This window comes from Dermacentor variabilis, chromosome 7, assembly GCF_050947875.1.
Source record: "Dermacentor variabilis isolate Ectoservices chromosome 7, ASM5094787v1, whole genome shotgun sequence".
NCBI classification, from domain to species: Eukaryota; Metazoa; Arthropoda; class Arachnida; order Ixodida; family Ixodidae; genus Dermacentor; species Dermacentor variabilis.
In genome coordinates this window covers 144466681-144479206 of record NC_134574.1, presented here as the reverse complement: position 1 = coordinate 144479206, position 12526 = coordinate 144466681, and the positions used below count along the sequence as shown (strand labels likewise).

General features: G+C 44.3%; 1 protein-coding gene across 4 annotated transcripts in view; it reads right to left on the bottom strand.

Annotated features, from left to right (window-relative positions):
• Window positions 1-12526, bottom strand: part of LOC142588058 (cysteine-rich motor neuron 1 protein-like) — a 165773-nt gene that overhangs the window by 5376 nt on the left and 147871 nt on the right. The window contains exons 4-9 of one of the 4 annotated variants that reach the window (XM_075699500.1): window positions 9207-9395; window positions 8177-8347; window positions 6718-6927; window positions 3675-3893; window positions 2166-2366; window positions 702-905 (exon numbers count right to left, since the gene is read on the bottom strand). In XM_075699500.1, the coding sequence (XP_075555615.1) occupies window positions 702-905; window positions 2166-2366; window positions 3675-3893; window positions 6718-6927; window positions 8177-8347; window positions 9207-9395 (1194 nt within the window). The remainder of the gene's footprint in view (window positions 1-701; window positions 906-2165; window positions 2367-3674; window positions 3894-6717; window positions 6928-8176; window positions 8348-9206; window positions 9396-12526) is intronic. The other 3 variants (XM_075699501.1, XM_075699503.1, XM_075699502.1) reach the window with 3 other exon arrangements.

Genomic DNA, 12526 nt, shown 5'->3' with positions numbered 1-12526 from the left:
TAGTATTTAGTTCAATATAACTCCAACATTTCTGCCGTTTTATTTGAGAAAAGTGGCCGATGTGATGCATAACACAAACATGCATGTCATCATCCTAATCCTCATGATCGCACTATCATTATCAGTCTGTGTCCACTGCAAGACTATGGTGCCTTTACCAGCGGTCTCCACTCACTTCCTTGAGTTAGCTGTCCTGTAATGCACAGAGCAGGTTGTCTGTTGGACTAACAAAATGAATGCCAAGGGAGGCAGAGGGTTAGGTGATGCTATGACACACACACACACACACACACACGCACGCACGCACGCACACACACACACACACACACACACACACACACACACACACACACATATATATCAATGAACGATTAAAAACCAGGCAGACAAACGAAAGATAAGAAAGGCAAATTGCTAATGTCAGACTAAAATTTGGCTGTGAGGTAGCATTTCTTTTTCCATGTTCTTTATTTTTCCTTCTGTCTCAGTGTCCAGCACCATTTCTTCTAGCTGTTTCTCAATTCTGTATTGTGTCACTACTTCTACTTTTCTTTTTCTCATCTTCTGTTATTCGCTCCACAAATGTAAAAGAAATTGAGGTCTCTCAGTGGATTTGAAACATTGCCATGTGCTTTGCTTGATCTTGGTGGTGCTGTTCGCTCCTCTATTCCTTAGTGAATGGAGATTTTTGGGCGCCTCACCAGATGAGCAAGGTATGCAGCAGCTCCCCGACGTGTGGTTTGCCGATCGGCACATGTTCGGAGGGCAGCCCATCTCGGAGCACTGCACCTGGCCCAGCGTGCAGTGACAGCGCTTGCAGTTGTCGGGAGACCAGGATGCCCCGTCAGCGTACACCTTCCCATCAGTTCTGCAGACTGGGGAGGCCTTGGAAGACGTAGCTGCTGCTTCATCGGTGGCAGAAAAGAAGGGAGAGACATTGTTATTATCACATCTGACTGCTGCTATGCATAAGTCATCGTCGACCACTGAAGAGGTGCTTGGGAATATGCTAAACAGCACAGGAAACAGGAACCTTGCTCAGTGTTCGTTGTCTTGGCTACTGTCCTATCATCTATGCTGCTTGCCATATTGAACAAAGCAACTTGCCCAGCTTTAAACTCTCATGCACAGGGACGCTGCATGTATATATGACATAGTGTATGATGTGAGCTTTCAAGTTGGCCCCAATACAATTGCTGGCTATCAACAGATTCGTCTCCATGGGCTTTCCTTGTTTGGCAGCTGTTCTTGAAGTCTCCATCTGCCTGTGAACTTTCTGCCTTGTTCTTTGCTGAATGTGCAGTTGTATATTTTGCAGAAGCTGGACATACAGTTGTGCCTCATTATAATGTAGCCATATCAGGACACGAAGACGCCTTCATTATATTCAATATTTGTTATGTCCATGTATTTGTTACATGCCGATGCTGGCAAGAAACATTCTAGATCTACTTCATTATCTCCGATAATTCGTTGTATTCATGTTCAATATATCGAGCTTCGACTGTATGTGCCTCAAAATGAGTGATGCAGCTTGTGCCATATTGTGTTGCGCATTTAAGAGAGAGAAAACAAGAAAAGTAAAGGTAGGTTGGTCACTCAGATGAGTGTCTAGTTTGGTAACCCACACTAGGCATAAGAGAAAGGGCAATAGAAAGACGAGGGAGAGGACGAATACAGCTTACACGTGGGAGGATGTGCAGAAGGATGGTGTGAAAACTTATTGCGCCAGTGACGGATGTGGCCATGGTCCAATTAAGTATCTCGGGAAATGGTCTCGAGACTAGATGGCTTAAAGTTGTCCAGGGTGAAAGGGGCTGAATGTTGTACCCAGGACAGATATACAACTATGGTTTTCTCACACCTGCAAGAGTCATACATCGGGCTATTGGCCATCTAATGAGGTTGGAGTAATTGTTCGTAAACATCACTCCCCAGCGATAAGCAGTACGGCAGTGTTTGCTTTGCAACGGGAATGGCTAAATGGCACTTGTAGTTGCTGTGAGGGGTCCACGTTGAGCAGCCAGCAATGAGGAAGTGTGTGCTGCTCAAAGCTACAGCCTTCGCTAGCTGGTTTGTGTATTACAGCATTGCTGTCTGCGGCTGGAAGTCTTAGCATTTATCTCGCATCAGGAAGGCTGCAGAGGCCGCACCTTCCTACTTACTTGGGCAGATGGGGCAGCAATGATTCTTCAGAAACAGCGGCTCCAAGCATGCGAGAGGTGGGCAGGTCTCTCGGAAGCAGCGCTCCTTGCCAGCCCGGCACAGGCAGCTCAGGCAAGGCTCCGGACGCCATGACTGGCCATCTTTGTATCCACCCGCACATGGAAGCTGGTTGGACTGGTTGCTGCCCAGTTGTTCCTCTTCTGCAGAAGATGACGCGACAGTCAGAAGTGAGTGACAAAAAATGGCAGGCCAGACGCTCTACATCTCACATATGGCAAATCAGTTCTGCGGGAGTCTGTAAGCTAGCGGAAGGTTCATGAAAGAGAAAACTGTTGGGCTACCCGGCTGTAGCATGAAGCTATGAAGGAAGCCCATGTGGGTTTCTTTCTCAAACCCCTACGTTTTATATTGTGATACCCGTGTGGATTTCCTTGTACGCTAACCCTTGTATGCCACCTCACGGCATGGAATCTGCCAATATCGTGACTTTCGTTATGTACTGAGTGAGAATAAGGGGAAGTGAGTAGCTCCACAGTGAAACCTTGATATAACGAACACAGATATAACAAATTATTGGATATAAGAAAGCAAATAAAAAATTGCCATCGTTATTACAGTTTAGCATATATATGTTTATAACGAATATCAGATATGACAAAGTTATTGTGTCACACGCAACTTCGTTATAACAAGGCTTGGCTGTACTTTATTGTCGGCGTAGGGAAATTAACTACTCTTTCTGATTTAGGTGCAAAAGTAATAATTAGGAAAAGGAAATGAAAGTGAATGAAAAGATAACTTGCAGATGAGAGCTGAGCCCATATCTTTCATGTTATTCTTGCGACATGCTCTTCCATTGAGCTGCTGGGGAAGCCTTCCTTCCATGCATTTTGTTGGGCTTTGGTGTGTGTGTGTACCGGATCAAGCCCTGGGAGTGTTAGTCAGCACCGCTCGTAGTCACGGCAGTGAATGGCTTCCATATTTAGTTTGGAAAAGATGATCGCAAAATGTGGAAATGGTACGAGTTCTGCCTCCTGCTGTTTGTTTTTCACATTAGGCTACATGTATACATATAAACGCCACTGTCTTTTTGCTAAAAGGATGTTCCAATTGCATGCATATTCTTGAAATCCCTTGCCATTTGCTGAAATGAAACTTTCCTCACTCACCACCCAAGCTGCAGAAGAATGGGACAACTGGACTGATGAAATAACCTGTGGACAAACCTATGCCTCAACAGGATAGCCTATATAGACCTATGGAGTAGTCTGTGGGCCTGTTGCGCAACCTATAGCAATGAGCCTACCAAGCCCTTTGACCTATGGATGGTCCATGGCTACATCGGGCAACCTATGGACTTATGGAGTAGCCTATGGCCCTGTGAAACAGTCTGGGGACACAGTTACATATGGACCTGGCCCAAGGAGCATCCTAAGGGCCTACGGAGTAGCCGAAGAGCCTATGGGAGTCGGTGTAACCTGTGCAGCACACGACGCAGTGCAACTGACCTGTGCAGGTGGCACAACATTGTCCCTGTTTCCTTGTTGGATTGGCGCACGGTGCTGGAGGGCATTGCATGGTGTCGCAAAGGGCCATGCCATCCACACACTCGCAGCGGACGCAATCGTCTAGCCACCAGCTGTCTCCTTCACGATGAACGTGGCCATCGAGGCCCTGGCACACGCCAGTGCCTGCCGGTGGCCAGTGGAATGGGCTGGCAGCATCATCTGGCAAGAGGGAACCACTGGCATATGTCAGTTTATTCATTTCGAAGTACATTCAAAGCCTGGTGCACTAACTGTTTTTTTTTTTCCATTACTTTTCAAAAATGGGGTCATTACAGGAAAGTAATGGAAAATGACATTTACTGTGCAGCAGAAAAGTATGACATGAAGCGCGGCACTGTTAACAAAAGGTATGCTAAATGGCACTATTAAAATGATTGCCGTTTGGCGATAGCGGCAGCAAAGGCGGGAACATGCTTCGCTTTACACATCTGTTGTTGGGATAAATGAGACAGTGTGCGTTGGTTTGGCAAGACGGTACACCTACCTTGAGGCTACAGTTACATAATTTTACGAGTAATGACTTGCATGAAGTCTTTAAAACTGGGAATAAACTCCAATTTTACAATTCAGTAAAATTTCATATGCAAAAATACTGTCCCGGGGCAACTGCTGAATTGAGTTTGATAACATTTGGAGCATTTAAGGAAAAATGTTACACCATACTAAATTTTCAAAGCAGATTTAAATTTTTGACTTGAAAGATTTTGCACAAAAGTTACCAAAGTCAGTGAAAATCACTGAAAATATTCATGTTTCATTTTCATGGCAATTTTTGCTAAAATACTGAGAGCGTAAATAAAATGCATGTTCTCAACCAGTCACTTATAACCATATGTAAATATAAAGGACATGCTCCGCATACTCTGTTAACATACATGTGACATCCTCAAGCGTTCTGCTTCGAAATGTTCTACTCATGTATTGTTCTTAGCTTTATTATATATTTGAAAAGCCGTGAAGATGATCTTACATGCATATTTACTCCACAAAAATTAAATGTGCAGTCTCCTGAAACAATGATACATTCAGAGAGAGCTCTGAAATTTGCAGATAATATCTCAGGGGCTTTAAGTTAATTACACACTGTTTTTGTTTCTGCTGCAGCTTTTTATTGGCTCTTTTATTAGTGAACATAGTAAATTAATTGCATATGATCATGTGTCAGAAATGTCAGCTTTGTCCAATCCCATTTCCCACATGCATAAAGCTGGAGCTGGTTAGAGAAACAAATATATCTTGTTGGTTCACTAGCAAATACATTTTTTTGCATCAGTGTACTTTAGTGAAATTTTTTTGCCAGCAGCTGCATAGTTCTTTTATACGAAATCTCGATTTCTTGCCTTGAGAAAAATGAACTACAATGCAATGATGAAATTAAGTAGACGTTTGCAGAAATTTTTGACAATACCTGTCCCAAAGTAATGTTACGAGCTACATGCGTAAGGCTCCTTGCATTGATGTTGTGTTTGTGATGTACCCAGGATATACATGTATGCTCAGGAAGTTCACATGAGGATGGGGACATTCGGAAAGCGGATAGAGGGCATCTTTAGGACAAGCTGTGAAATATATTACTCTATAAACCACTATATAATCGAAGTTGCGTGTTCAGCATTAAGCTTGCATTTTTCATGCAGGAAAATACTACTTGACAACTGCGGATAGCAGAAAAAAAAAAGGAAAAGGAAAGCTTGAAAAACTTGAGTGTCAGTAAAGTCATTGCTTTTTCGTTGTAGGGTGAAGGTTGTTATTGGCTGCACAAGCTTGTGTAAAGCCTATGTGGAACTCTGAGATGGCATAAATATTGTTAACTTCAGTGTGCACTTTAAGATGAAATTTATCGCAGTGATGTCAGCAGGTATACATCCTTGCAAAAGGGTCACAAATGACAAATGGGTCGAGGTAAAGTAGTACATTATTGTTCCAATGTCGATTATGACGATGTCGAGATCACTGTTATTGTTTGGGGACAAGATATATTCTAAAGTGTGCAAATATTTTTTTACAGTTTAAACTAGAGTTACCGTGTATAAAGAGAGCTGCATGCAGTAATGCTAGTGGAAACCTAGGATTGGTGCCGACATTGTGAAAATACTGTAACAGTTCCATGGCATCCAAGATTGGCCGGTGTACGGTGTGCGCCACCCAATCTCGGGGAGGACACATCGGGTGGAATAGAGACGGATCTCAGAGTCATAAGAACCTGTATGTGGTAAACTGAGTAGAGAACCACATATATTTAAAATAATATTATCTAGCCTTTCAATATGGAAGGTGTGGTTTGGCTGTTTTATTTTATCTCTTTACGAAAGAACACATTGTTGCGGCCCCTAAATGCTGCCCTGTTGGTACCATTTCACGGTACAATGGCGGCCTCTCTATACAAGCCTCTGAATCAAAGCAGGCAGTAGTATGCAAATAAGGTGCGACCTTCGAGATGGAAGGCACAGGGAACCCATATGTTACGGGCAATTTGAAATGCGAAGGTATTGTGGATTTCCGGCACTTTCATTTTTCCTGAAGCTGATTCTCTTGGAAACGTTGCTATGTTTGTAGAACAATTATCTGAAAATGTAGACTGATTCACTCCTCACCTGTACTGAGTAAGTTCACTTTATCCTCTAAAGTCATATTTTAGATATCTCGTCAAAGAAAACTCACGGATGCGACATGTAGGCCTCTCCCGGCCCGTAAGTGCAAGAAGACCCCTCCCCCTGCTCACATGCATCAGAAAGCTTGGTCTTTTAGTATGCGGGTGCAAAAAAAAAATTTTTCTGATCGAATTAAACCCATATTCTGATCACTTCTGCAAAGTACGCACTGTATGGTGACCTTTAACTACACCGAAAACTGGCAATGACTTTCCAGACACCCTGTACCATGGCATGCAAGACACGCTGCCCGATGTCGCAGGCCATGTTTGTGCACGTTTGTGGCTGCTCTTGGCTGCAGACGGTATACGCTGGAGCGGTGTGCGACTCACTCTGGCAAACGGGGCAGCAGGCTCCGGGATCCATGATGGGGTGCTCGCAGTAGGTTCGGGGGCAGGCCACAAGAGAGCAGACCTCGTGACCATTCAGGCAAGCACAATGGCGGCACTGATCTCTCCACACGCTTCGATCGTCTCGCGGACACGACCGAGACAAGCTCGTGTGGTTGGCGCCATGGGTTGGGTAAGATGATGATGGTGATTCTGCGCAGACGTACCAGCGTCGCTTTTGTTCACTCACCTTGACTCGTGGCACGTTACGGGAATGGCGACTCACGAAGCATGGCTGAAAAAACGTTAAAAACTATTCCAGTCTGTTTTTATTCCAAATCCGCTATTAGCCCTCCGTGACAGGTCGAAATGGCTCGGACTCTGCCAAAATGGGCGCGGCGCCTGCCCGTCTGGGCTTGGTTCAAGTGCTTTTGACCTATCATGAAAGGCTAATGGTGAACTTGGAATAAGAACAGCTTGGAATAGTTCTACATTTTCTCACCCCATATGCCTGCCTCCTGGGTACATGACTGTATGACTTCTTGCCAAAGCAGTTATCTTCTACAGATCTACAGCTTGTAAGGAGAGCGAGCGATATGGCACGTGCAAGCTAGCAAGCGGGCACCTCTTCTCAGCAGACGTCCGTTAAGTGGCATCTAAGGCTGGTATTAGGCAGGATTGGTAATACAGGGCGCGAAAAGTACTGTAAGCAATCATGAATTAATAGATCAACGATGGTCGAACAAGCCATGTTTAATCTTGGGATGATACTGGAAGGATTGTGCTGCTTGTTCTTCCCGATGGAGACAAGTCTCCTTTTCTAAACATTGCCCAACTAACGTTACCAGTCTGAGCCATCTTTTGTTTGACCCCTGTCGGTCACCTCAAGTCTTAATTTTCCTGGGAGCCTCTGTCTTGTTTGTAAACAATCTTGCTGTCTTCTCAACAATCCCAAGGACTTATTATTGTGGTGTTTGCAGGCGGCCTAAAGTTTGCGAAAAATTGGCTCCCAAAAACTATCCATGTTGCAAACTTCTTCAGTAGCAATCCTGCCTGCAGGAAAGGAATGCCTCGTCAAATTTAGTACCCGCGAATAAATCCTAAATTTTGATACCGAAAGAAATTTCGCGCGCACGCACGCACATACACACAAGAAAAAAGGAAACATGCAAGAAACGAAGAAGTAGAAATCTCGCGGGAAACGGTCACTCGAATATGAGCTTTCAATGCACTTCTGACACCTAGATGCTCAACCGTATGTATGAACTTGTAATGAGATGACAAAGACATGTCGGTTCCTAACGAAATTTAACCGAAGAAGATAAATAGCACGAAGTGAAACTCCGTGCTACTTATCTTCCTCTGCAGAATTTCACATTGAATAATTGCAAATGCAAAGTCTCTCTTCACTACTGCCTCTCGAGCCGACCGTTCTGGCGAGCAAAAAAAACCTCTAGCTCACTTTCGCAGACAGGGCAGCAGACGCCGGGCTTCTTGACCGGATTGGCACATTTTGTTTGGCACATCTGTGCCTCGCACTTGGCCTTGCCCGATATGCACTCACACCAAGTGCAGTCGTCGTCCTTCCACCGCTCGCCGTTGTTGAAGCGCAGCCCCGTTGAAGTCAGGCAACCTGCGCGCAATGCAGTCACACACATGAAAGGAATTGTGACCTCGACATGAGAGGGTGTAGTCGCAAGACGGATGGAGTCAGACAACTTGAGGTGACAGTGTTTACATAGAGCTCATCTACCTAACGGATGGGTCGATGTTGCTGCGGCACGGTGAGAGAGAACACAATGTGCCCCGTCCCGTTCATCGATGCAGGTTGGAAACCTCTGACCCAACCTGTATGCGTTGCGTGTGGGTTGGGATAGGCCAATGTAACCCATGCAAATGAGCTAAGTCCACCCAGGTAGTAATTTTTGAGACCGAATTGAATACGAATCGAATATTGCAAGAAGCGAATTGAATCCAATGTCGAGTTGGTTTAGAATATTGAAGAGGCCGTTTTCGCAATCACTATAACATGATGTTGACATCCTGGTATTTATAACGTTACCATTGAAATCACAAATCAAATGCATTAGCAAGCAATAGGTATGCAGTTTCTTCGCATGCAAAACTATCTACAGAGACGGCTAATGCTGTGTAGCAGGTAAAGTATATGGCTCCCATAGTGACATAGCCTGCTCCACTACGTAAGCTCTCATGCTTTATGCCTAAATATTCCCGTAGGGGTGAAATTTACTGTACTGTTGCTTTAACTTTACGGTTAATTGAGTGAGAAGTTGTCGCTTTTAAAGATTCATAAGTTATTCAAAAACATATTCATGCTTACGAATATAGTGACTATTCAATTCGGAGACCGAATCAAATGGGACACTACCTATTTGATTCGTTAGTAGAAATTTTCGAATATTCACACACACACGCCATATACATACTATTTTAGCACTTTGACTGCATGCATTGGCGTGGTATAAACTCACCGAGGCAGACGGGGCAGCATTCCCCTTCGGGCTTGTGCAGCCATGAGCAGTGCATGTCGACGCCCTTGCAGACGTTGTCGTTGCACACGGCGACGCCGTTGCGGCACGAGCAGGTACTGCACTTGGTGTGCCAGGTCTCACCGTTCTTGTACGTCTCCTTGCCCACGTGACACACGCGGTCTCCGCTGGCTGTGTGCAAAAGAGCAGAGGCTCAGAACTTCGCGAACCTATACAACTATCCGACAGCCGACGCCTGAGCACCTTAGAGCTACTGTGTATATGGCTCCCAGAGGGAGCCATGGCTCCCTTTGGCTCCCTGGCTCCCTACCCATGGTTCCCTTTGGAAGCCATGGGTAGCCTTAGGTAGCAGCCCTTTGGGAGAGATATATACAGTAACTTTAGTTCACCTTACTATGGAGGCACCGCAATGTTGTGCTGGGACAGACTCATTTATGGCCGCCTCTATATACGTGGCAAAAGTGCCGAGCCTAAATAAGTGGCTGCTACCACTCGGCCGCATTTCGATGGGGGGAGAAATGTGAAAACACTTGTGTACATAGATTTAGGTACACGTTAAGGAACAGTAGGTGGTTGAAATTAACCCAGAGTCTTCCCCATGCACTGCAGGGTGCCTCATAATCAGATCATGGGTTTGCTACGTGAAACCCCAGATTTATTTTGTTTGAACCACTCATCTCTCAAGGACAAGTTTTGGTGGATGGTATGTCCACATGCACTAGAACTGACAACCGGGCTAGTTGGTAATGATTATTAATTGTGACTATGGTAGCGCGATACGATGAGAGACAAGCCGTCCTATTTGCTTCCTTGTCCTATAGTCTTGCCTTGCACTACCATACTCATAATGTAACTTTACATGTACTTCTTGTGAGAAAAAAAAAACACAAATGCTTCCAAAGTACCAACTTTTTTTGGAAAGGCTCCACAGGCAACATAAAGGAGAATTTCAAGCCTGTGTACGAACCCGCCATATAGCCGGGAACATATTTCGAACATCCTAAAGTGACTCCTGTTGCCATAAACACGTGCTGCCCTACTGATGAACCAAACACAGGGCAGGAATAATGTAACGATTCCATGTCTTTTTCTGTGCTTCATCGATCGTGTGAGCACTGCCCGAGTGCAATGCAGAATTGAACAAGGCCGGAGAAGCCTAACCTTATACTGACCTGCTCAGGGCTGATGGAATAATGCAAAGTCAAAATGCGCGTAAACCCGATCATGGCCGCTCCGAGTTACCCGGACTTCCGACTCGACCGAGTTGGATCGAGAGCGTGTTATCGAAGCTCAATCCTAACAGGCTTAAAACTTACATGCATTGAAGGGTTGCCTAACACCTTGACGTGGCGTAATCATCCAGCACCTAAGGTTACGGAAGCATACCACCTATTTCCCCATTTCTTGCCTTCTTGTTCTCCACATCTTCGATTTTCCTCTCTGCTTAATTTGGTGGATAGTGGGTATTTCTTTACGGGCTTCCTGGTAATTATGCTCAGCCTAGTTTTCTTGGTTGGAATAAAGAGTGTTCATTCATTCATTCATTCTAAGACTCATAGGCTGATTCAGTGAAGTACTGCGTGAGAAGGAGGTTACATAATATGAAAGGTGGCCGTTACTGAATCCTATAACCAAAAAAGGCAATGTTAAACACCGATGAAAAGAGTAATTGACATAATTTTTCCAGTTTTTTCTTGAGGTAAACGAAGGTCCAAGCTTTCTGACACTCTAGAAAACAAACTGGTAAGCTTCAGGGCCCACCCAAATAACATAGATAACACTTGTTCTTAGGAACTAGTTTTGATTTTGGTAACCAGCTTCATGACGTCATGATACATTAATTGGCTCACTATGTTCTTGCGATAACTGCATCTGCCAATACGCGATCGAGCGTTGCCCAAAAGAATGCATGCAGTACTCCTGCTAATTGTTCTACGAACGTAATCGAACCTAGCCTTATGGTTGCACGATGCGAGCAAATTTTGCCCCGAGTCATGATGTCACGACAGTGTTGCTGGTGCCGCCAGGCCTGCGTTCATATGGAAACTAACTTTGGTATCAAAATTTAAATATTACATAAGTGTTTCCTTACACCTTCATTCTTGCTAAACGTTTGTCTTTTTACGTGAGGAAACCTGCGCTAGAGTTCAACATCGAAAATATCTGTCTGTACTACTTTAATGAAGTGTGCACATTGAATACAAGATTAGTTACTTCTGTATGTGGGTGTCACCCTTGTGGGCATAGTTTCATTCCACACTTTATTATGAAAGTGACGCCTATGGGTACGATTAACATATTCACAGCTGGATAAGGATCTAACACCTAGCCCGACATGAAAGAAAGAAAGAAAAAAAAGAAGGAAAGAAAAAGAAAAGCACACCATACATTTACAACTTATGGGCAGGCATGATGGAAATTGTTGTTGGTGCCCATGACTTTCCTTCATGTCTTGATAAACACGTTTTTTTTTTTTTTTCATTCCTCCGCTTTCACGTTTACGAAATACGGTTAGGTTGGGAAAGCTGCAGTTTGCTACTATAAGTGTAAGATAATGTAAGGCTAACAGAATGCGAAACCTGTAACTTTTGGCCGCTTCTCTGTGTCACCCCACTGGAATTACATAATGCGGGGTTTACACACATTCATAGCTAGCTGCACACTCTTGAAATGCATAGTCAGATGGTAGGAACGCGCCGTGTTGTCATTCTTGGTCACTTGTTTCATCTTTTACTGCCGCATGGCTGAACCTGTGCAATTCAGAAGGGGGAAAGTCTGGTATAGTGTAACCTGATACTACCTATTACCATTGTCCTTGACAACTGTAATTGATGGGTAGGCATCCTCTTACTAAACATCACTAAGAACGTGCAGCAAAACAGAGTCGCACATGTGTGTTTGGCTCACAGCGCGAACATTTTTGTCGGTAATAGCTGCTGGAAAGCATCCAGCATGCATTCCTCTACAGCTTTCTTTCCTCGTTCGTGATGGGCATTTGGCAAGCAGCTTATCGCAACCTGCTTATTAAAGCAAGGCCATGATCATCTGTAATGTAACTAAATTGGGCATTTAAATGAGGAGAGAGAAGGGCGGAGCCAGAAATAGTTATCTCAACCTATCTTGATGCCGTCATACGGAAAAGAGGGGCATATGCACAAAGAATGTTGTTGCTTAGCTACGAAAAGAAATGTGTCAGGTAAGAGAAAACATGATTATAAGCGCATGATCTTATAATGTAGCACTTTCAATGTTGCGCCTAGCGAACGTGCAAACTGAGAGGTCCTATGAGATGGGGTTTTGTC